The following is a 24,239-nucleotide window of genomic DNA, read 5'->3' on the forward strand; positions in this document are numbered from 1 at the left end:
GGCGGGGCAGTGGTGGCCTAGCAGTTAAGGAAGTGGCCCCGTAATCAGAAGGTTACAATCACGATCTGCCAAGCTGCCCCTGAGGTGCCACTTAGCAAAGCACCGTCCCCACACACTGCTCCCCGTCGCCTGTCATGGCTGCCCACTGCTCACTCAGGGTGATGGGTTAAATGCAGAGGACAAATTTCACTGTGTGCACCATGTGCTGTGCTGCTGTGTATCACAAGTGACAATCACTTCGCTTTATTTAGTCGAGTGTGTCACCCATCATGCTTTTTAAATTTGTCGGTTTAAGCAAAGTACACTGCTCAAAGAAATCTGGGATTTTCATGATTTTCGAACTTGGACGGATGGATCTCCGGAGAAGAGGGGAAAAAATAAGCTGTGGAGACACCACACCTCCCATCTCATTTTCAGCCCAGCATCTGGTGTCTACTGCCTAACCATTCAGCCGCTCATTATGCCTCACACAACCCAGATTTGATTCCTTTATTTTGTTCATTTTCTTTGCTCTAAATTTTGTTCTCATTGATGTTTTCTTTTCCTTTACAGTCCTCTCCTTTAATTTCCTTTTTTTCTTCATTATTCCTTTTCTTTTCCTTTCCTTTAATTTTTCTACAGATTCTTTTTTCCTTCCCATTTCCAAATTTTTGCACTGTATTCTCATTCTTGTTTTCTTTCATTTCCACTCCCCTCCACTACTTTCATTTAATTTTCCTTTCCACTTCCTTTTCTACTCTTTTTCTTTTCCTTTCCTTTTCCTTTCGTTTCTTTAATTCCATTCCATGTCTGCTCCATGACTACTTTCACACACTCTTTTCTCATCGTGAGATCACATATAAACAAACTGATGCATGCACATACTCTTTCATCATACACACACACACACACACACACACACACAAAAACATCTTTGAGTGCAGCTTTTTTGGAGCTGATTTACTGCAACTCAAGAGCAGTGGGGAATTTATGGAGCTTTTAGATTTTTTGACAAAGATCCACAGACACTAAAAGCATGAGAGTCAATCCAGCTATACAGCATGCAAAGAGAGATGATAATAACCCTTAGCTGTGCAAGGCGTGCGCAGACATCTGAGGTCAAGGTCTTCACAAAAAGTCAGGGCTGAGCCCTGCAGACTTTGGATCTGCCATGTTTAAAACATTACACACACCACATCCGTGCACTGCATATAGACTCTCAGGAGAGTCTGTGTGCTGCTTGCTTTTTTTTTTTTTTCGCAGGTATAAGTCACATGTGTGACTACCAATGGGTAGTCTTTAAAATGCACATCTTCATCATCATCTGCCTGCTGAGCCAGGGCACTGGGCCTACTAAGGTCAATCTGAAGATGCCTGTCCCAGTTTAATTCCATTCATTCACATGGAAGCATATCACAGCATTCATGGTTCTATTTGATATGTGTGTATGGTACAATGAACCACAGCGCCAAAACCGGAGCACGGGCAGCCCTTTACGGTGCATTCATGCAAGTCTTTGAAGTCCTAGGATCAGAATTGTCAATAATGTATCCCTATTAATAGCAAGTTGAATGCATAATCATCTGCATGCACATATTATAAAACCTTTCTCTTCAAAAGCTAATTAAAAAATTGCAAGTAAGGGAAATCTCACTGATAATCATACACTAACATAATACACCTCTTTCTCTGTTTCTCACACATGCCAATCATCCGGTCATATGAAGCTCTGGTTAGTGTGTTAACACCTTTTCTTGCACATTTAGTCCCATTTTGCATTTTCAGCACCAGCAGAGAAAGTCAGCACTACCCATGTGGCAATGTAAATTGTTTTTAATTACATTTTTTGTGCAAATCTAGCTATTTGTTTATTTATTTATTTGCTACTGTTGCTACTGTTATTTAAGTTGCGTACGAAGTGATGAGTGTGCCATTGTTTCTCAAATGTTGAACTTCTGCGAATGGGCGGGTGTGGTCAGGATATGATGCAAGACATCAGGAGGCGGGCTGGGATCGAGTCACAAGGCACCAAATGTGAAAATGAAAACTCACACACTCAATAATCTGGCATGCAATGCGCGTTTACTTGGCCACCCGATGCTTTAGTAAGCAAATGCATTTTAAAAAGCTCTGTGGCATCGTGAGAGGCCTTTCTGGCACTTTGGACTTGCATTTTCTTGCCACAGCAACCCTGGGGTGTAAAACTAAACATCAGATTCAGTGCCATCAGCACAGCTATTTTGTTATCCTGGACAGTCTCTGTAAAGCTTTAGTGCCCAGCAAATTCAGTGCAATGTCAACACAATGATTTTGTGCTGCTTACATTGAACTGAGGAATGCGCTCCCTGACATTCTGACACTGCTGCAGCATATGGACAGTAAAAAAAAAAATCTTTATACAACTTTTTTTCTCTTTCACATAAAAAGTGTGTTAATAAAATCTGTGGTTATCATTATTATCCCAACTCTATACATAGGGTCTGTTTTGTATTTAGTTATATAGTGCACCTTCAGACGCAACAACAGAACCACGTGGCTTGAACCTGGGAGGAGATTTCTAGAAGAAGTATAATCCAGAGATCGGAAAGAAGGTTGTGGGATTCGGAACCTGTAGTCTTTCAAGGGTCCCCTCTACTTTGTGTAAAAAAACGTCCACAATGCTGCCTTCTACAGATTTGAACTCAACCCCGATTCACTTTTTCTGAGCTCACAGTGAGCTCACTCTTTTCATAGGGAGCCTTAATGGAGAGTAGAACCCCAAGTTGGTGTGACCTTAAAGGGGGTGTTTTTTTTTTCGAAACAAAGCACCTGTGCGCCCCACAGATGTTCTCCACTGCTGCCAGAGACCCGCTTTCAGACTCACACTCCAGAGGACGGTTGCAGATGGCGGACAAGAGGATTACTTCCATAATCCTTTGTCATTTGGCGCAAGCCACCCGTCCGTCTGCTGGAAAATGGAAATAGAAGGCGGGACGTTGCACCATCACACGCCCGCTCACTCACAGCTCTCCTAAATGGGTTTTGATGAGTCTGTGATTGGCTTGCTTTTCATTCTCCATCCGCACTGAACCCATTTAGTGGAGGAAAAATACACACATCGCCACAGGCCTGCGTGACCTCATCTCCTTTCTGTTGCAGAATGATGGGAAAGTGGCACTTCTCAAGATGAGAAAGCATCGGTGCATGTGTGACTTTCATTCCATCAAAGCCGCTCTGAATCTACAAAAGTACTGTGCGTTCCAAAATGATAATGCAATTATTATATTGCAGATGTTACAGTACTACACATCAGCCACACATAAAAAGCACAAATCTGCTGGAGGAAATATGGGCAAAGGTCACAATGACAATTCAAATTTCCTTGGAAAACATCAGCAAACCAAATTTATTGCAAAATTAAACATACTGCAACTAAACAAAATGCACAAACAACTTATATGGTTAGTTCTTTCAAGCACTTTTATTTGTTGAATTTTTATGTAAGCCTTACAGTGCCATTTTATCAGAACAAGCAAAACCAATTCTGGTAAGAACATAAGATGCCTCTCCAGCAGCCACCTCGGCTTTTTTTCCAATCAGGTGTCCATCCCCCCACAGCAGCACCGTCACACAAACTGAAAAATTGTAATAAATACACGCAGGAAAGACCTGAGGCCTGAAACTAAACAGACCTTCATCCATCACCCCTCATTTTTACAATGTGTCTGTAGAACATCCTTACAATTTTACAGAACAGTCATTAAAATAAAATAGAATCTATGTACACCTCACGGTGGCCGTGCTGTTTGCTTCCCCCAACCTTCACTTTACACTGCTACTTACTTAAGTGCTCTTTAATTATCAGTGTATCTGTTCAAGCTGGAAAATGTATTTTTGCGGTAAGAAATTTTTGCGACAGTGTGCACTGGCTCTGAACACCAGAAGAGTTGGACGGGAGCGGCCCCAGTGATTGCTGTGAGGTTTCCATGCTGGGAAACTTCACTTCCTGCGGTTCCCTCCACTGGACAAAATGGTCACCAGCCTTATGAAGATGTTGAGTGTGTCCATGTAGATTCCCAAACACCTGCAACCCAAAGAGAGAAAGAGAAACATCAGCAGCAGCAGCGGCGTGTCTCAATTGTCATGGTCCCTCACTCCCCTTTATTCCCTGTAAACTGTGACCTCACACAATGTGCCAGGTGACCTTTGACAACTCAACAAATAGAAGCAAATTAGGTTAAATAATTTTTTAAAGCAGAACTATTCCTTCACAACATTTTAAAATAGCACAGAAAGCAAAAGGAAGGACCAGTACTCACGCATTGATGGGGTCGAACTTCTGCACGCCGTAAAGAGGGTGGGACTCGGCCCGTTTGATGACCTTCTGTGTGTCGTACAGCAGGAACATGCTGAAGAGCACCAGCCCACCATACACAGCCACAGAGTATAGCCCCGCCCCAAACGCAGACGTGGGTGGCAGGAACATGGAGCCTGAGCAAGACAACCAAAAATTTTGTCAAATGTACAAAAAGAACTTCTCTTGTGGTCTGGGGTCTTCCATCTTCTTTTTCCAATGGGAACTAAGGGGAGTTTTCCCATCAGTCTCTTAGTCTTTTCTCTCTACCTATTTTTCTCAGGTGAAGTTTGGCTGAGGTTTTTATAGCTTTTCCTTCTGTCTTTCATTTTGGTTCTCTGTAACATTGGTACCTTTTTTTACACACAATATTTACATGTTACGGCAATAATAATTTACTGGTGTTAATAAATTAGAAACTGTTCATTCTTTTAACCTCTATTGTGCCATGCCTCTTTAAGCCAGGTAACATCAAGTTGTAGTGGTTTTAATACAGTGCTTTTTTGTGTATAGAGAGAGTCTTTTATTCCATTCTCCACTTTTTAACATGCTGCATGTCAATTGAGGAGAATCGGCAAAAGCAGGAGTCTGAGAAATGAATTGGGCGACACAACACGTATGGTTACACATCCAGATGCAAGCTCCTCACCAAGGGATGATGCAAACACCACCCCGAATCCAACAGCCAAGGGGCCGCCCATGTTCAGGAACTTCTCGCTGGGAGCACACATGGCCACAGTAGAGAGTCCACCCACGATTCCAGCAGTGTACCAAGCTGCCCGCATCATTAGTGGGCCACCCAACAGAGTCAGAGGAGCCACAATAGCACCCATGACGCCTGCAGCAATTTAAGAAATAACCTCGTTATGATGAAGACATAATACTGATGTAATAGAAGTGCTGGACTTAATAAACACGACTTACACTAATTATTAATGATTAAATTGTAACTTTAACAAGTGACAAACATTAGATCGCAGTCACCAGGTTCACCAGTTGTCCCTTGCCCAGATTTTGCATCGCCGGCTGATTTATATGCAGTGCTGTTCTGCCACCTACTGGTCATGATTATAAATCATGGTAGTGGGGACAGAGACGCACACAAATCTCTGGCAATCCTTCCGGTGTAAAATAACCATTACCTGCATGCAGCATCCATGCCAGGTGCTTGGGAACTGGGCTGTGTTCGTAGGAGATTGACCGCACCAGCATCCCTGCTCCAATCATGGCAGCAAAGGTAGCGCCAATGGCCTTCAGACAAAAGCATGCAAAGAGTGGCGATGAGCAATGGCATTTCTGCTTAACTGCAATACATGAAGATTGCAGAGCTGACAGTCACTCACCAGCCATGACCCCTTCATCATGAGGCCCATGAGTGCAGGCGTCCGGCTCACGGCCACCGCAGACAGAGCAGTCATACCCATGCTGCCAGCAAAGTACATATAGGTGGAGTGGATTCTGTCCTTCACATACTGAGGCCAGATCCTGTGGGTGGATTGAATGGGAGAAGAACGCTCAGGCTGAGCTCCCCCCCCAGCAAATATTTATCCGCACTGTAATAACTGACGGCAGAATACTCACACTGCTTTCTCAATGGCACCTATTTCATTGGACATGCCCAGGCCATAATAACACAGAGCACCCAATCCAACAGCAGCACCACCTGCCAAAAACATCCTCCCCATATTATCAACTGAGGAAGAGGGAGATAGAGACAAGTATGTTAGACAAACACAAATACGCAACATACACTAATCTTATCCAGTCTGTTTTATTATGTGAACAAGTAGACCAATCCAATGCAGAGAACATACTTTTAATGGCAGTGTCTGAAACAGGTTCGAATGCTGCTTCCTGGAGTCGTTCCTTATTACCCCGGCCAAACCTCAGTCTAGTCCGAGTCGAATAGCCCTAGTCAGGAAAGATGGGGGGGGGGGGGGGGGGGGGTGTCAGACAGTTGTCTATAACTGGTGACTGATAAAAACATGGTTCTCTATAGCAATTTATTCTCCATTTTAAAGTACAGTTAATGTCCTCATTAGAACTAAGCCGAAAACGGGGTCACGGGTAACTGGCTAATCGGCAGCCCAATTACACTGTCTGAAACTCTCAGACGTAAACAGATTTGGTGCGTTTCATTCCTCTTATGTAATAATGTCCAGACATGTATCAGCAGGGATCGCACACGCATGCCTTTCTCTTCACGTGTGCACGAAAAACGATGTAGCGCGTCGTGCCTGGTTTACCTGATTAAGCTGGAGCTGAGGTGGCTTTACTTTAAGGACGGATGTTCTCAGGGCTGGAGACCCTTGCGATAAAGTTGAGCGCAATCCCATCACGGGGACGCTGCGCAGGCATACTAGCCTCGCCACCAGCATTGTTTACCAGGCAGTTGTGTACCTGTAAAAAAATATATATATATATTTTCATTTATATATATTAGATGCAAAACGTTTTCTGTCCAGGCCTAATTAGTCAAATGTGCCGGTTAATAAGTTCCCTCCAAAGTCAACAGTAAGGGGTGGTAGGAGCCTAGTGGGTAACACACTCGCCTGTGAACCAGAAGACCCAGGTTCAAACCCCACTTACTACCATTGTGTCAATGAGCAAGACACTTAACCCTGAGTGTCTCCAGGTGTACTGTCCCTGTAACTACTGATTGTAAGTCGCTTTGGATAAGGGCGATGTAAATGCTGTAAATGTATCCTAATGTGAGAATTTTCAAACAAAATAAGTACCACCAGTTCCGCGACAGAAAGTCATACATATATATATATATATATATAAACCACAATAAAGGCTGTGTGCGAATAGAATACAATAAAAAATCAGTAATAACAACACGTTATGGTTTTGTAAGCAGCTGCGCGCATAGCTAGCTTGGCAGACAGCACGCACAGCTAGTTCCTAATATAAGAACGAATCAAAGCGTTAAAGCTGTTAGCTGTGGATTCAAATACTCGATGACGTGTTAACACATAACAAATTTACTTAAACGTGGGACCTGGAATGTTGAAACTAGGTGAAACGTACCAGAGAAGTTGTTGTGAGGCGAGTTCACCTTCCAGTTCGCGAGTGACGCAATGCGTAGCAACGCCGGAAGTACAAAACACCGGAAGTACAAGCCCACGTGATGTATCATCTCCATATCCGATTCAATACCGGAACACGTGAATTTGTATGTTACTTTTTATTAAATATATGCATGTACATGTCTGATTTGTTTAATATAGTATTCCTTTGAGTTGTTAAGCGCTGTTCTTATGATTGTATGATTCGCGTTTCTTGCAATAAAAGCTCTTTGGTGAGGAAAAGCGCCGGAAGTGCAACTCTTTATGTAAACACGGAAGTAGTTGCCATGTATGACGCGATATATTTTATGTATCTAAGTATATCACTATTACTATGTATATGTACTCATAATATTTATGTATAAGAGCAGAATAATTAAACGTAACTTTATGGTTTCCAGTGATTTACCAGAATCTACTTACTATCTGTTCTGACTAGTTACTGTGGCATTTCCTGTAGTTCAAATTCATTTAACAGTGAAAACATATTGCACACGTACTAACTGTACTAACAACACTCATACTCTGGTTACCACGACAACAAACATGCCATAAATAAAGATTTTTGCTGAAGTTGAGCTTTATTGTCATTTCATATACAGACAAATCGGCTACATAAAGCGCAAACGGGACACACGCAGGGTAACATCCAATAAAGCATGTCAACAAAAAAGAAAGCAGACAGTACTAAAAAACAGCTAAACTGGTCATTAAGGTGGCAGAGTAACAATGTGCAAATACTGCTGGCATAGAAATGTTATGTGTTTGGAACATATGTTAGAAATGTTAGTGTTTTTGCATATGGATATGAATAGATATGTTCCAAAAAATATAATAATTTCACAAGCTCAATCAATACACACTTCAAAACTATATTATACTTGAACATTTTAAGCATTCGGCCTCAAATCTACACACGGTTACAAACTATTACATAATAGTTTAAATCCTAGATCTAGATATGATGTTGTTTGTTTAGTATTTAGCTTTGTTGTTCCCATTGGTCAAAGAATGGTGTTTCAGGCCTGCAATGTTAACAGTCTTTTAAATTAGGTTGCTTTTTGTTTTACTTCAACATAAGGGAAGTCGGTGTGTTAGGGCGTTAAAAAATGTCACATCATATTAGCAGCATTCTATAAAATGGCACAGTTCGGGGAAATGACGCTTGAAGGACCGGCAGTATCCCAAAATGACACAAGGGTTAGGCGTTCATAAAGTCCTTACATTTGCTTTCATCAAAGGCCTTTAGCAAAGGAAACCAGATGTGCGGTCGAAAACTCCAACGCAAGCCGCCAAGAAAATTAGGAGCCGGCTCACGGCCCTCCGTTCCACAGGAACTACAACTGCCAAACTGCACAAGCCTTGTTTCGTCACTGATCCGGGATCAGTCGCACCCGCAATAGCGTTAATTGTGATGGCGTGTGAGGCGGGGGGGCAGCACCGACCTCAGCTCAGCGCGAAAAGGGCGCCTCGCCCCGCCCCCTGTCCCCAAGCCCCTCCCCCTCCGCAGAACGCGTCGGCGCTCCGGCGGGTCACGTGGGCGCCACAGCGTCGGGGAGCCGTCCAGCGCGGAGCTCGCATTCCTCCCGTCATCAAAGGCGAAGCGGAGCCGGGGTGGGGGAGAAGAAGAAGAAGAGGAGGAGGAGAGGGAGAAGGAGAGGAATCATAAATAATAACAGACGCCCGGACTCTACTGTACCCCAGCGCGATCGGCGGGATCCCGGCCGCGCAGCGCACCACGGCCTCGGGAGCGACGTCGCCGCGAACGCGGCTCCGGATCGGCGGATGTTCGAGAGGGCGGGCGAGGCTGTGTGTTGTTTCCCCCCCTTCGTTATTTTTTTTCTTCCTCCAGAATTTCTACTTCTGATTTCTCGGGGATTTCAGCTGCGGGGGCAGATGAAGAAATGAGCCCGAACGTCCCGCTTCCCTTTAAAAAGGAACAAGATGGCTGATTACAGAGACCGATAACGAGGAGCGAGCGGCGCCAGGCGTGTGTTTTAAACGCCCCGACGCTCTGGGAAGTCCGGCCTTTTACGTTTTAATTTGAATTCTTGTTTTTCCTACAGCGTGAAAGTTGCTCGCTCGCCTGCGTCGAGCCGTTCCGGAGGGGGGGGGTTAAAGCTCCAGGAAATATCCACCATTCCTCCGCGTTACGTGTCGTCTCGGCGCGTCGAGCGTAAAAACGCGAGAGTTCGGGAGTACGTACAATTTCAAGGAGGCGAAAACCGGACGGTGTGAAAATAAATAAATAAACCCCGCGTCCCGCGACGGAGGATTGTGACAGATCTGCTCCCCCCCCCACCACCACCAGCACGGGAATCCGGGCGCCGCCGGACACACTTCCCTTTGTTCCGTCAAGAGGAAACTGGAAATCGCTCCTCCAATTCCGCTCTTCCGCCGTACCTACTCACACAGTTCGTTTGACGTCTCAAACGTCTGGTTTATTGTCTTATTTTTTTTTTACCCCCCCGAGTCTGCGCGCTGAGCGGCCCTCGCAGTCTTTTTTTTTTTTTTTTTTAAAAAGAAAAGATAATAACGACAGCGCTTCCTGCGTAAAAGGTGCGGATCCCGACCGCTGACAGCTGTCAGAGGAGGTGGTCACGTGTTTCGGGGGTGGGGGGGTGGGCATGCCCGTCGTTCCCGGACCCCGGGGCTCGACCTGATGGAGGTGGACAGGCGCGCAGGCCCGTTCCGCCCGTGGGCGGCCTTTTCCGAGTGCCCTTGAAAAAAAAAAATGCCTTTTTTGTCCCATTTTTGATTTGGAATAACCCCCCCCCCCCCCCACCAAAAAACAAAACAAAAGGCCACTTAGATATTTCTGTTGCATGATGAGGTAGCGAGAGCGAGTGCGGGACCTTCGCCACCGATGTAGCCCACCTGTCACGCCCGGCACCAGGCTTCCGCTCCTATTTGGACTTCGGACGTACTTTACGTTTCTTTTTTTTTTTTTTTTTTTCTTTTTTTCTTTTTTTCTTTTTTTTTCCTTTTAAATCTGTGCCTTGCTAGCGTAATGTAGCCTGTCGGAAAGATTTTAAGGTTTTTTTTTTATCCTTGCTATGCATTCACACCTGAAAGGTCACGACCCGCCTGTTTGAGAGCGAAAGACTGCAGTTTCGTCTGTACAGTATTATACAGTGCCTTGTGGTCGTTTCAGTACTTATTGTGGACCTGAAGCCTTTTTTTTTTTTTTTTTTTTTTTCCGTGGATCTGCCCAGACAGTCGGAAGCTGGGTAATAATGACACGTTAAATACCAAATAGTGGAATCGGAACACTGTAACATGGCGGAATCTTGGAAGAACCTGTTTGAGGAGGAGCTCATCTGTCCCATTTGCTTGCACGTGTTCTCGGAGCCCATACAGCTCCCCTGCAAGCACAACTTTTGCCGCGGCTGCATCAATGAGGCCTGGTCCAAAGACGCGGGGGTGGTGCGCTGCCCGGAGTGCAACCACGCGTACAGCCAGAAGCCCACTCTGGAGAAGAACCACAAGCTGTCCAACATCGTGGAGAAGTTCAACGCGCTAAACGTGGAGAAGCCGTCCTCCGTCCTGCACTGCATCCTCTGTCGCCGCGGCCCTCCGCTGCCCGCCCAGAAGGTGTGTCTCCGCTGCAACGCCCCCTGCTGCCAGTCGCACGTCCAGACCCACCTTCAGCAGCCCTCGTCCAACCCGGGACACCTGCTGGTGCAGGTGGAGGACGTCCGGGCGTGGAGCTGCCCGCAGCATGACGAGTACAGGCTGTTTCACTGCGAGACGGAGCAAGTGGCCGTCTGTCAGTACTGCTGCTTCTCCAGGTGTGCCGCCAGCCACGCCCACGCCATGTGTGACATCGACATCCGCCGCAATGACATCCGGGTAAGCTTGGACAGGTGGAGGCTATTTCTGCTTCTTTTTTTTTTTTTTTTGCTGAGGTGGGGTTTGCAGGGGAGGCGGGCTCTCTATCCCCGATGAGCCGGCCTGAGATCGCCACCATTCCCCAAGCATCTGTCATAGGCGTGAGGCATAATTTACTGTGAAAAAATGTATGAGTGATGCTGCAGCGTTTCACCGGATGATAAAAGAGAGACAGTTTTAGCTTGGAGGCATGGATGTCATTTGTCAATGTCAGAGGGGGCCGTCCCCCCAGTCCACAGCGGCATTCCCACTGCGTCGGCAGGGTGCGTTCCGGGTATTATTCATGGGAAGCGCTACTTTTCTCAATCTGATCCCAGATCAGGCCTCCACGCTGTTTAATTACAGTTACTGTAGATAAAAGCACTGGCAGCTGATCCAGGATCAGCTTCTCTTAAAAAAATTCTTAGCTAAAACCAGTACACTCTACCAGTTCTGACTCATGACCACCCCCCCCCCCCCCCCCCCCCCCCCCCCCCCCCCTTCTTCTCACCTCTCCCCACTTAAAGAGGCTGACAGGGATTTTAAAAGCAAACTGGAACTTTGTAAGGATTTTGCTTCCAGTTCAGTTGAAAGGGAAAAGTGCAAAGCCCCCCACACACACACACACCCCCGCTTCTCCCATTTTGCACTGGCATCAGGGTGATAAACAATTGGGCAGAGCTATGAACAATGCCTCAGTCCTCGGCCGGCCTTATCTGCTCCGCACAGGTGCATCCTAGCATGGCATATGGAGGAGAAGAGGGGGGGCTGGGAAACAAAGTAAGCTGCTTCATTGACTGTGGCACAGGCCGATGGATTCCGATCTGTTCAGCGGAGACATTCCGCCCCGTCGTGGGTTCGTTTGAGCCCGGTGGGTATATCTAAAAGCGTGCTCTTCTCTGTATCTAAAGGCCCTGCTTAATTAGCGGCCCGAGTCTGGGAACCTCTTGTAGTTTATGGCAGGGGGTCTTCAACCCTGTTCCTGGGGTTGGAGACACCTTGTTCTTTGTTTCAAATCTGTTCATAATTATTACCAATGATATTATCCACGGTGCTGATGGCCTTGTGTGAGAACGTTCCCAGGACGTTTTCGTCGTTTGGACCCTGGCATGTTCCTCTGTAATTAGTTAATGGAATTAGCTCATGAAGGATACTAGCGTGAATCTGTGGAAAGGCGGTGCTTCTGTGGCGGGACAGGGTGGGTTTTTTTTTTCCGCAGCATCTGCTGTTTGAGGTCGGCCCCCCACCCCCAGCCACACAACGCCTGTGCCGGTGGAGACGATGGCTGGAAATGACAGTGATTTTGGCCTCCCCACCCCCCCTGCCGCCGCGCTGGGAGAAGCCCCGCCCCCAGCCGGGAGGTGTAAGGTTCCTGCCTTCAGGCCCCTGGCAGAAGCTGGAATGCATCAGTCACTACAATTAGGTCATAGCCTCAGATCCTGGTGTTTTAAAGCCGTTCCGTCTCGCTCGTCATCATCAGTCTGCATCTGTCCGCTTTACTCACCACGATTTGTTCGGTTTCTCCCTGTCGTGCCTCACCCTCGCGCTGCCGGAATTCCTGAGGCTTTTCGGAGGGGATGTGTGACATGAGTGTGTTTTGCCCTGCTAAGTAAACGCGCAGTGGCCGTGCAGTTCCAATGAAGCCTGTTTTTGGGGTCAATGGTTGTTGACCGCCAACATTTGTAGCCCGACATTCAGTTTTTCAGACGCTTGTCCCAGTTTGGATGTAAAAAAAAAATTGGGCTCTTAATCTGACCCCGTGCTGAGGGTGTCTGGTAGACCCTGGATCCAGATAAAATGTAAAATGATGTTAGCTACTCTCCCTGTGGAAGTCCCGCCCCCTTCTTGAATTTGATTGGTTGATAAAAAAAAAGAATTGACATTGATGATCTTATGAAAGTAACTGATTAACTGAAGGTATCTTGCGTCTAGCAGGAAATAATGTTGTGTGCTGTCGTACACTGGAATTTCAGATGTGGCCAACGCAAGGTCATGTGCTTGGCAGAAACTGCCTGGTATATTTATTTAGTTATGATTATTTTGTGATGAAATAATTAATCTCTTATCTAAGCAGTGCCAATTTTTAATAGAAAAAATAGGTTAAAATTGTGTTACTTTACTGAAGATGATTAGAAAATAGAACTATCTTCACACAAATGGCTGATCTGATAATTGGAAAAAGTGTGGAAATTTCCACAGAATGATAAATTGTTGTGGAAATATTGGTGTGGGAATCGATGAGGGGGAAAAAAAAAACTGTTGTAGTATTATTACTGCAGGTTCGTGTTTTGTGAAAGTCTTCGATTTATAAATGTAACACTTTTGAATGTTACTTTGTTACTGTAAAATATCATTCTTTATGTCACTGTAAAATCCTGAATGCTCTGAAATTGAAATACGACAGAGGAAAAAAAACATGGACATTCATATTGATAATATATATATTTTTTAACATAATGTGTTAGCTTTTGTTGGAAGGGTCTCTTGCTGGAGAAATGAAAGGCCATTCATCGATTTCAGTTGTACCGGCTGCTCTTTTCAGCGCTCATTAATAATGACTCTTATGGATCTGCGCTGGACAGATTGACGGCAGTTTTAAATATTGCAGTGTTATTTAATAATTGAGTAATCTGAGTGCCGGTGCCAGACCTGCGGACGAAGGGGGTTGCTGCCTGCGGGTTCTGCTCAGCTCTTACCTTTTCTGGCTGTTTACCGCCGCCCCGTCCCCTACGTTCTCACTGGGCGTGGTCACCCAGATACACACAGGCCTCGTGAATTAATGACCTCCACTGGGATTCGTTCAGACACGGATACTTTATTTTGTTTCTCTCATAACACAATATAATGATGAAAACCGTGGGTTTTCATTGTTTACTTGGCTTCTTCCCACAACCAACTTATAACCGTCCTACAACATCAGACAAACCCAGAAAGACACATCTGACACACATAAAGTCTCTGTGCTTCTAAAGTATGCATTTAGGACAAAAATGGCCTGCACTTAAAGTCTGAGGATGTGGAGAGACACGCTGGCCTTTGTTAATTGGGTTAATGGGCCTGTTCATCAGGATCAGTGCCCAGCAATTGGACTAATTGTCCTGTTCAATGTGATCTGTCCTGAACTGCTAGGCTGCCTGTAATGGGACTGTTCGTCAGGATTAGATCACAGCCACTGGGACCCTTCTGGACCCATTCATCAACGAGTGGCCCAAAATATCTGCATCGGGCCTATTCAACAGGGACGCAGAATACCTTGCAGTGAGTTTAGCAACATTGTTGGTTACTGATGAGTTATGCAAGGCTTTGGTGTTATTTTTTATGTTTAAATAAGTCATGGATGAACAAAGTATCACAAGCACTGATCCCCTTTTGGCACGAACTGGATGTTAAAAAAAATAAGCAAGTAATATTTTCTGTAAATATCACAGCACATGGGGAAAAGCGGCTGCCACCCTTATCCAGATCTAGAAACTAGAAATGTCTAGTGTAGTGTACAGAGAGTCACCAACTGGGCTAATGTGGGTTAAAGGTGAGTTGCTTTTTTATCTTTAACCTTTTACCACTGTGTGAAAACCAGTTTTTAATTCTGAGTGATGCTTGAGATGTGCAACAGCCAACATCGATTACATGAACAAACAAGAACATAACAGAAATGTGAATAAAACAAGCATTGTAAAATACCATATTTTGTAATAGTGAAACAATGTTGTATTTTTTACGAGTAAGAAACTCATATTTTGCGATGTTACATGAATTGCTGAGTTATGATGTAGAAACATGGTGCATTAGATAACATGATGGTAAAAAATAATACACTAAATGAATTGTGCAAACTTTATCTTCATTGTATGTATGTCTACATTCTCTCCTGTTGGCTCTGCCAGGCTCTCACAAGACGGCTTTTTTTTCCAGCAATTAAATTTTTTTGTACGTTTTTAGAACTGGGAACGTCTGTCACCAATCAGAATTATCGAATTAAAAGACTTCAAATCCATCTGCATGTTGTGTGGGAGCAGACAAGTCGTCCCAAGGTGACCATAGCTGAGATTGTGAGAAAGAAAGGGAGGACCAAAAAAAAAAGGATTTTTGCCTATAGAGTTACACTCTGTTTATGAAAATATCATTTTCTGGGTGTGACGTTCCTGAAAATTGTCCAATGTTCTGTGTCTGTTACAATGGGGTGAAAATAGGGCCCATACACTCAATCAAATACGCTTTTAAAGTTGAGAACCTGAACACATGAAGCACTGGGTGCAGGTGTTCAAATCTGCTCATTTCTAGTTTTTTTTTTTTTTTTAAGGTGCCCTGTCATGAAATTTTCACTCTGTGAGATTATTTAACATTAATACAAGTTCCCCTGGCCTGTCTATGGTCCTGCAGTAGCTAGAAATGGCGATAGGTGTAAAGAGTGCTTTGAGAAGAGAAGCATTCTGCTTCACCGCTCAGAGAGCGGCACCTCAGACGGTCGGATCTGGAATTTGTCCCCTTGTCATGGCATCATAAGGGGAAAGTTTACCTCCCATTTCTTATGCTTTTTCTGGCCAGAGAATTTCCCATCCCTCCCCTAAAACATTATCTCCACCGACCCGTCATGGCTTCCCTGTCCCGCCTCTCTCCTCATCATTAGCATTAACACCGAAAGAGACTTCAGACACAGTATTAGGGGACCACGAAGACCCATATAAAAGCAAAATCACCATAGGGGACATTTAAAGGAGGTGCATGTAGGGGAACTAAAAGAAACAAATTTTGGTTGAACGCTGTTGGCTGAGATTGTGTTCAGGTTTTGAGACCCACAAACAGGGATGGTCTCAGCCTCGATGGAGTGAAATGAAACGGGGACAGGCATCTTTCCTTCTGTCAGTCTCGTGTTTTCCTTTCATCCATCTTCCTCAGCTCTTTATCTCTAACCCTTCTTTGTGAAAGCTCGAGTGCAAAAGAAAGAAGAAAAAAAAAAAATCAAGCTTTGTTGCCACGGCAGCCACAACAACGCAACTCCACCACCCACTTTGTTCCATGTCTGCCTCAGAGGTGAAACTTAAGTTTAGTTAAAACTCGTTTTCATTTGCTTTCCTGCTCTAGCGTTCCACCACAGCTCCGCTGTGCTTGCCGGGGTTTGGTCGGGGTCTCTCTCTTTGCTCTGATTGGACGATTGGATGGCGACGCGCAGTTTGTGTAATGTGGCGCGCCTCACAAACGTCTTTAATCTCGCGCCCGGCATGAAGCAGACGCTACCTAACCACACACGGCGTGGCCGTGTGAAGTCAATTGGGAGGGGTGGCTTGAATATGCAGCGACGCCCAGCACGAGTTATGAAATTATAAAGCGATGTGAAAGTCGTGGCAAGATGCTGAGTGATTAACTTCCCATTTGTAATGACAGCCCCCTCCTCTCTCTCAACAGCAAATGCTGATGAAGCAGCAGGAACGTCTGGAGGATCGCTCTCAGGAGATCGAGGAGCAGCTCTGTAAACTGGATACAGACAAGTGTCTAGTGGAGGTTAGTCCTGCTTCTTACCCAAATACTAGTTTATTGTGGGGGATAATATATATTAAAAATTGTATTAAAACAGTAATTCACACGAATAACAGTTGTTCATTAAAAAAAAAAGCGTTTATTAATGAAGTTCATTCATTGGGCGTAATGAGAACCCTGGTTCTAGACCTACAACAGTCAACTAATAACTAATATTTGTGTTTATATTATAGCGTATATACTATGTGTGTGTATATATATCTCCATATCCAAATCCGATGAACACACGCCACCGCCTGCTCAATGCTGAACATCAATTTCATTTGTCAATACAGTGACGTCTGTAGTTTTGCTCATTTGGGCCAGTTCAGCGTGGTGAATCGTTCACGCTGAAATCTGGCCACGTTAAAAGAGCAGTGGACGGGCAATCCCAATTAACCATTAAGGCCAACGGTTTTTGTGCCACATCACAATAAATGGCCGGTTCCATGTCATAATGAAGGTGGAGCTGCAGCATGCTTGGAGTCAGAGAAGCTTGTCCTGCACCTGAATCCTATTTTGAGGGTCTCCACATTAACGGTTGCACCATGGACCCCGATGCCCAAGCCTTAATGAGTCTTACGTGACAGAGGCGCAGCGCAGCAGCGCAGCTCCATTTCAGACCTCTGATTACCTCTGTGCCATCTGGGCGGAGAGCACATCAGCAGGTCTCAGAGCACACAGGAACTGCTTACCCAACATCTGCCTTCTTTAATATGATGCTGTATTAATCCTTCAGTGTTGGCTGGAGCGCTAACTGCTCCTCGGTCAGGTGAAACAGAGCATTATGGGTACTGTACAACCAAGCAGATATGGAGAATGAGATTGGTACAGTGAAAAATTGTGGAAAAAAAATATATATATATACTGTGTGTGTGTGTGTGTGTGTGTTATATGTTCCATCATCTTCAGAAACAGAGAACCACACCCACAAAACAGAATCAGCATAAAGAATAAGTAGAACTGTCTTAGTGCACACAGGAAAAATCGAATAACTGCGTATTAATCAATACTATTACTATTATAATAAAAACGATTTGTGCCTTTTCCAGTTATGTATTTGGATTTTAAGGCCGAAGAATTGAAAATGTTGCCTGGAAGATGATCGAATGTCTGAAACGTGTGCAGCTTTTCTCCGCTGCGTGCAGCACAGCTGCTCCGCATTGCTCAACATAATGTGCGAATGTGAAGTAACGCGGTAAAAAGCCTCGCCAGCTGATTTCACATTCATAACCGACCGCTCCGCTTCAAAATAGCCAGAATAGGTCCTCTTCACCAGAGCTAAGGAGGTTCTTTCAAACACCCTGCTCTTCTACCCCTACCTACCTTCCGTTCCCCCGCCCCTTTCAGAACAAAGTGGAGCGCCTGAGGCAGGAGGTGCAGCTCCAGTACCAGAAGATGCAGCAGCTGCTGGAGGAGGACCTGGGGAAGACGCTGGCGGTGCTGGATAAGGCCCACGCCCGCTTCTGCCAGGAGAACTCCGCCCAAAGCCTGCAGCTCAAACACCGGCAGCACGAGGCCCAGAAGCTCCTGCAGTCGGCGCAGGTTCTGTTCGACAAGGCCGAGGACATCAACTTCATGAAGGTGCCGCATTTTGGGCTTGGTCTACACATTAGAGGGCGTAATAAATTGGGGGAGTGATGTAACGTGAGCTGCAGTGTCAGTAGGCTGTCATGAATAGTGCAGTGGTGGTAATACTAGTATGGGGCTGCATGATTAATTACGTCAAAATCATGATCGCGGTTCATTTTTTCACCGCAATCGGTCCCACAACATTGCGAGATTTCAGCTCTCCTTCATTTCCATTCAGAGTACCTTACAAGGGGCCTTGGGGCACTGTACCTAAAACGGTACAGTTGTGAAAGCAGGTGACGTTTAGGCTCTGACCTGTGACCCCAATGTGAATAGTTCGTATTTTTCACACAGTGTTTGATATGGAGTCTGGAAGCAATGATGTTCTACTGCATATTTGGTGCTCCAGCCAGTAATCTTCAGGGGATTTAGCTCTGCCTTTTTAACTGCTTGTTATGCTGATGCTGCCCCCAACTGAAGAGCTACAAAAAAGGAGCAGTATGGTACACATAATTTAAAAAAATAATAATTCCTTAATGTACAATGATAAATAAATAAATTAATGCGGTGCTGTCCAATTGACATGCTGATTATTAGGGCAGTCAACCAAAAAAAAGTGCAATTCATGTCTGATTGGCAATATTTAAATTCCATTTATTTTTCACATTATTTATTAAGACCAGATTATCTCCCTGTCACTCCCTGTGCTGAGCCTCTTTCCCACAATTGTCTTTCTCATAGTTGTAACTATGCATTAAAGCAAGAAGTAGTCTTAATTACGATTAAATATGATTAAATCATTTTTAGAAAAGTGATTTGTTTAAAAAAATTATTCGCCTTTTATTTACTCCTGATGGTTTATTTGCTCATCTAAACTTTTTTCATTCAAAAAAAAAAAAAAAAGTACTTGCCATGTGACCCCTTCATTTACCGAGGAATCGTTCAGCCCAGGATTAAAAGATAATGGGGCCAGTGCCGCAACAAAGCATGTGACTACTGGAACTGAGGATGTAGCAGGGGCTCTAAAGTATAATATAAAAGCATTTTTTTTTTCTGTATGTAACTTATTCCTTTGTTTGTTAAAAAAGAACTATGATGACAGAATGTGGGCTTTATTTGTATTTATTTATTTTTAAACCGGATCCATTAACCGCCTCTGGCCACTTCTTCTGGCGCTCCCTGAACTCTGACCCTTCTGTCCACCCACACGCGGCCACTCACTCAATTAAAGCACTGCGCTCCCCCATCCGAAATGTCATTAGGCTGTAGAGGAACAAAGCGCCTGTTCTTCATCCTCCTACGGAAGTCTTTCCGGCCCCGGTCAGAGTCTCCTATCAGAGGTTTAAGACATTGCGGCGTATTGTGGGCGAGGTGAGCCGGTTATTCCCTGCCGGGGCCGCTAGCTTGCGTCAGCGGGCTGGAGGGGGCAGTAAAGCAGGGACTGGGGCGGTTTCTGGGGGAGGGCGGATGTGTAGTCACGGCGCCCGAGTCTGACCTAGGTGTTATCAGGCCGATCACGTGACTTTGGGAAAGAGCGAGGAATAAATTGTTGTTCCTGGTGACTGAAAGTATGTAGGTATAGGTGCTTTTTTATGGAAGCTGGACTAACTTCCATTGCATGTTTGGTAAATTACCCCTAGATATGGTATTGGTAAATTACCCCTAAATATAAAGTTTAATTGAATAAGATTAGTGAGTTAAGTGAGAACCCAAAACCGGTTCCACACATGCGCTGCTGCTTCTCACTGTCGCTTCAATTCTGCAATCACTTTTCTCCCCTCTGATCTTTTACAGAACACAAAATCAGTGAAGATCCTAATGGAGAGGTGAGTTAACTGATTCATTTTTTTAATGTCTTATTTGTGGTTTTCATGCATTTTTGAATAGCTAAGTTAAATATGATACATGCTTGATTTGTTTTATTGTTGTCCTCTGCCTTCTCATTCGCTATGTTGTGTGTCAGTTTGTTTTTTGGTGAGTGTTGTTAGGGGTTAATACTTGTAGATGATTATCAGACAGGCCCCAAAACCAGTATAGCGAGTTCATAATGATTTCCACACATGAGCCTGGTGTAAATTATTGCCAATTATTGCAACACTACAGGGAGATTCTGAACACAGGCGCTCTTTGCTTCTGTGTGTGTGTGTGTTTAATTTTGTCTTTCACATTTCAGATCTCAGTCATGCGTGGGCACCGCCCTCCCTACCCACAAGGTGGGCAGCGTCAGCTCCAAACTCTTCCTCGCCGAGGTCTCCAAGAAGGAGAAGGGCCTGCGGAAAATGTTGGAAGGTTAGGACCTTTTCCCCGCTCGTCGTGCAGGAAAGCACCGGAGACCCGGGGCTTATCTGTACATTCCCTGCTGTGCTCTCACTTTCAGTTTTCTGCAAAATGCCATTCAGCCCTAACCAGGCACTACCTGTTTAAGCGGAGGTGTTTTTCAGAACTTCTACATTTCTGCAATAACAATCAACATCAATTTTTTAATTATTTTTTTAATCACCTTACATGTAATAAACATGGCATACGTTCATTTTTGATAGACAGATATCAAAATATGTTTATCTATAGATAGATTTTTCTAATAGTCCTCAATTTGTTCTTTCTCTAACCCACAGTGCCCTTCTCAGCTCCGGCAAGCTTCCTGCAGTCTGTGCCGGCCTACTACTGTGGTCTCAACAGCTCTGGTGGAGAGAAGCGCAAACACTCCTCCGCCTTCCCAGAAGGCAGCGGGAGCAGCCGCGACCCCTCCTCTTCCTCTTCTTCGTCCTCCTCCTCGTCGGGCTCTGCTGCTAAGCAGCCGTACCTGGGAGCCACCGCCCCTGAGACCCAGTCCTCGCAGCAGGGGGGGCCAGGGCCTTGTGGAGCGTCTCAGCATGGGGGAGGAGCCAGCTCCGGTGGCGGCGGGGGTTCGGGTGGAGCATCTCAGCCTCTCCACCACACCAGTTCGGTCTTCTCCTCCTCGCACTATCCCGGAGGCGGCGGCGGCACCAGCTCCCAGCAGGCCATCCTGCCCCAGTACGGCGGACGTAAGATCCTCATGTGCACCGTGGACAATTGCTACTGCGCCGGCGTCCCCTCCGTGTCCAGCCACAGACCACACCCACCATACTCACGCACCGGAAGCTTCCCCTGGGCCGTGAGCGCGCAGGACTACCCCACCGCCCTCCCGCCTAGCACCGGCATGCCTGTGCGGGATTGGATAGAAGCCTCACAGACGCACCGCCACCCCGACTTCTACGGCCTCTACGGCCAGACCTCCGCCAAGCACTACGTCACCAGCTAACCTCTGCCGCCCTCCTGGGCAGCTGGTGCGGCGTCCGAGTGAGGACAACACTGCGGACAGGAAATGAACATCGGCTGCCCGCCCCAGGTCTCCTCACCCTGACACCCCCCACCTGCTTTACTCGCGGCGTTTCTCCTCACCTTCCACCTCTTCTCCGGCTTTTACTTCACAGCTCTGTTAACGCGGCGGACCGACGGGTACAAGATCCCACATGCACGCATGCTGCATGCGCCGGGCAGGTACAAACGCAAGCAAAATGCGCCAGGAGTCCCACCTGATATCGTCATACTTACTCAGAATGAATCTGCTCGTACGCTGCTGATTGGTGCCGCCAGCAGAGGGGCGAACAAAAGAGTCTGGCGAAGCTCTCCTGCTGCAGATGAGACATATATATTTTTGGTTTTGAATTTGTTTGGGGACACAGGTAGTCACCTCACCGCCCATCATGCACTGCAGCGCTGCTCGGACCGACCCAGCAGCTGCAGCTGCCGCTGCCTGTGCACTTAACGAGCTTCCATGGGAACTGTGATGTCATCGCTGGCAGCCAGCATGCGCCCCGCAGACTTCCTGTTTGGCTGCCGTGGAGCGAGTGTGTGTGATTGGGTGTATGTGGGAGTTTATGGGACTTTCATGAGCTCACCTCCAGAATTGGGTGGGTGAGGCCATGTCCTCTTTTTTTTTTTTTTTCTTGTCTCTCTCAGACCAACATGACTCGTCTTCAAGGAAGCACAGGTCAGCTGATCTAATGGATATTTCTGCCCCAAAACATAAAAAAACAGATGTTTTAACTCTGAATGAATGTTGTTGGTCAGTAACTGGACATGGTAGGCCTGGAATTCCACCGTCTCATCACTGTAGTCATTTCATTTTTCACCCTTTTCTCTTACGTTCCTATCCGTTAATCAACCTACCACACATATCACACAGAAGCCAGCGCAGGGGGAGCCCCAAACAGCGTGGCTGGGTTGTATTTATTACAGGTTGCATTACCTTAATGTGAGGACACAAAGGACTTTAGTTATGATCAGGTGGGATAGTTTTGATATTATTTAAGTTTCTTAATACTGGTGCGTCTCAAAAAAATTTAATATTGTGAGGGGGGGGTGGGGGTGGTAAGAGAAAGTCATTTGTTTTTGTAATTTAATTAAACCTTCATATATGTATATATGAGAATCAGAATAAGTCAACAAAAAAAGGATTCAGAATGCAGAAATGTCAAATGTGTAAAGAATCTTCATTTATACACTCAATACCTGGAGTGGAAGGGTGAGGAATAATTTATATTAAAAAAAAAATTTAAATAAATAAATAGAAAATTTTCCATGATATTAAATTTTTTTTGAAATGCACTTAAACGTCCAGTTATACTTGGGCCTGCAATATTAAAATGGCCTATGGTATGTGGTTGCATCGTATCATATGCAGTATTTTATATATTGCCCTGCCCTAATTTACAGTACTGCTTTAAATTTACCATGTGATAACCATGTTTCTTCTGTAGATTCATCTTACTGATATATTTACATTTTCATACAAGCAGATCAAATATACAGGGACAGCTTCTTTTTTTTTTTTTTTTTGAATAAAAAAAAAACAAATCACTCACTTGGACCCACATCACAGACGTGTTTACCAAAGGAACAGTTTTATACCGTCTCCTCCATCAGAGACTGGCATTCACGCTTTTCAGCTGTGAAAGCGAGAGGAAGAACGGCAGATTCCGCGTTGCAGCATGAGCACCAGAACCGCGGTGACAACATTCATTTACAGTCGGAACATGTTTGCCCGTTCCTTGGGTAGAATGAAAAGGGACTGACTGGGAAGTAAGGGGGCGGGAGGGGGGGTTTAAAAAAAAAAATAAAAAAAACAACTTTTTTTGTAAATATTTTGTGAGACAGAAATGAAGTACATGTAATTTGGAAACATGCCCCGAATAAAAAGAAATTGTGATTCCAATTTTTTTTTTTTTGCCTTCCTTTGCCTCTTTCTGTGGTGCCAAGGTATTAGACTTAAAGAAAAGCAGACACGGCCTCACTGCCTTTTTTTTTTTTCAGGGGGAGCCGCAGGAAGTAACGCTGTAATTTTCTGGGTGACTGCAGAGGCCTGTCACTGAGCAAGTGGAAAAGTTTTGGGTGGAGGGACTTCGTGGGAGTGGAGGAAGGGAGGAAGGGGGTTGGCAGCTAAAGAGAGAGAGAGAGAGAGAGAGAGAGAAAACGTGCAAACAGCCAGAGAGGAGGGCAAAAGGAAAAGAAAAAATGTCAAATGATCTTTGTTGCAGCCCGTTAATTTCTAGATTGAGAATTTAGGTCAAGGAGTGTTTTCCTCTGGCCAGGACCTCTGACGGTGAGCGACATACTCCAGAAATAACTGCTTTCCTTTCTGACAGAAGAGTGTGTGTGATTGTGTGTGTGTGTGTGTGTGGTTCTAGAACTGACTCATCTCAGCGACATAGCAGTTCAAAGACCCCGGGCTCACTGCCTGTCAGTTGAATGCATAATTATAACTCTTGCCTTCAGTGTCTGTGTCTTGTGTGTGTGTGTTTGAGAGAGAACCTGTGGGAACTGGGCTCCTGGTCTCAAGGCACCAGGAACCGAGTTTCTAAGTGAAGTGTGTGTGT

At 45.3% G+C, this 24,239-nt stretch overlaps 2 protein-coding genes across 2 annotated transcripts; one reads left to right on the forward strand and one right to left on the reverse strand.

Moving 5' to 3' along the window:
• Positions 1-3,420: 3,420 nt before the first annotated feature.
• Positions 3,421-7,418, reverse strand: ghitm (growth hormone inducible transmembrane protein). The gene is made up of 9 exons (XM_028988250.1): positions 7,346-7,418; positions 6,559-6,712; positions 6,127-6,223; positions 5,894-6,005; positions 5,656-5,797; positions 5,455-5,563; positions 4,962-5,150; positions 4,278-4,449; positions 3,421-4,042 (listed from the first exon to the last, which is right to left on the reverse strand). Exons 2-9 carry the CDS (start codon positions 6,688-6,690, stop codon positions 3,958-3,960), a joined length of 1,038 nt encoding a protein of 345 aa, XP_028844083.1. The 5' UTR covers positions 6,691-6,712; positions 7,346-7,418; the 3' UTR covers positions 3,421-3,957.
• Positions 7,419-10,359: 2,941 nt separating this feature from the next.
• Positions 10,360-23,445, forward strand: trim8b (tripartite motif containing 8b). Its single transcript, XM_028988248.1, has 6 exons — positions 10,360-11,235; positions 16,657-16,752; positions 18,118-18,351; positions 20,134-20,165; positions 20,513-20,628; positions 20,955-23,445. Exons 1-6 carry the CDS (start codon positions 10,663-10,665, stop codon positions 21,620-21,622), a joined length of 1,719 nt encoding a protein of 572 aa, XP_028844081.1. The 5' UTR covers positions 10,360-10,662; the 3' UTR covers positions 21,623-23,445.
• The last annotated feature ends 794 nt before the right edge of the window (positions 23,446-24,239 follow it).

This window comes from Denticeps clupeoides, chromosome 8 (genome assembly GCF_900700375.1).
Source record: "Denticeps clupeoides chromosome 8, fDenClu1.1, whole genome shotgun sequence".
Taxonomy (NCBI): Eukaryota; Metazoa; Chordata; class Actinopteri; order Clupeiformes; family Denticipitidae; genus Denticeps; species Denticeps clupeoides.

Bases quoted from the DNA above. Each gene is read 5' to 3' on its own strand.
- ghitm (XM_028988250.1), bottom strand. From the start codon at position 6,690: ATGCTGGTGGCGAGGCTAGTATGCCTGCGCAGCGTCCCCGTGATGGGA. The intron at 6,224-6,558 runs GTAAACCAGGCA...TTTCCTGACTAG, and splicing joins CTCAGCTCCAGCTTAATCAG to GGCTATTCGACTCGGACTAG. The intron at 4,043-4,277 runs GTGAGTACTGGT...TTTGGGTTGCAG, and splicing joins AAGTTCGACCCCATCAATGC to GTGTTTGGGAATCTACATGG.
- trim8b (XM_028988248.1), top strand. From the start codon at position 10,663: ATGGCGGAATCTTGGAAGAACCTGTTTGAGGAGGAGCTCATCTGTCCC. The intron at 16,753-18,117 runs GTTAGTCCTGCT...CGCCCCTTTCAG, and splicing joins CAGACAAGTGTCTAGTGGAG to AACAAAGTGGAGCGCCTGAG. The intron at 20,629-20,954 runs GTTAGGACCTTT...TCTAACCCACAG, and splicing joins CCTGCGGAAAATGTTGGAAG to TGCCCTTCTCAGCTCCGGCA.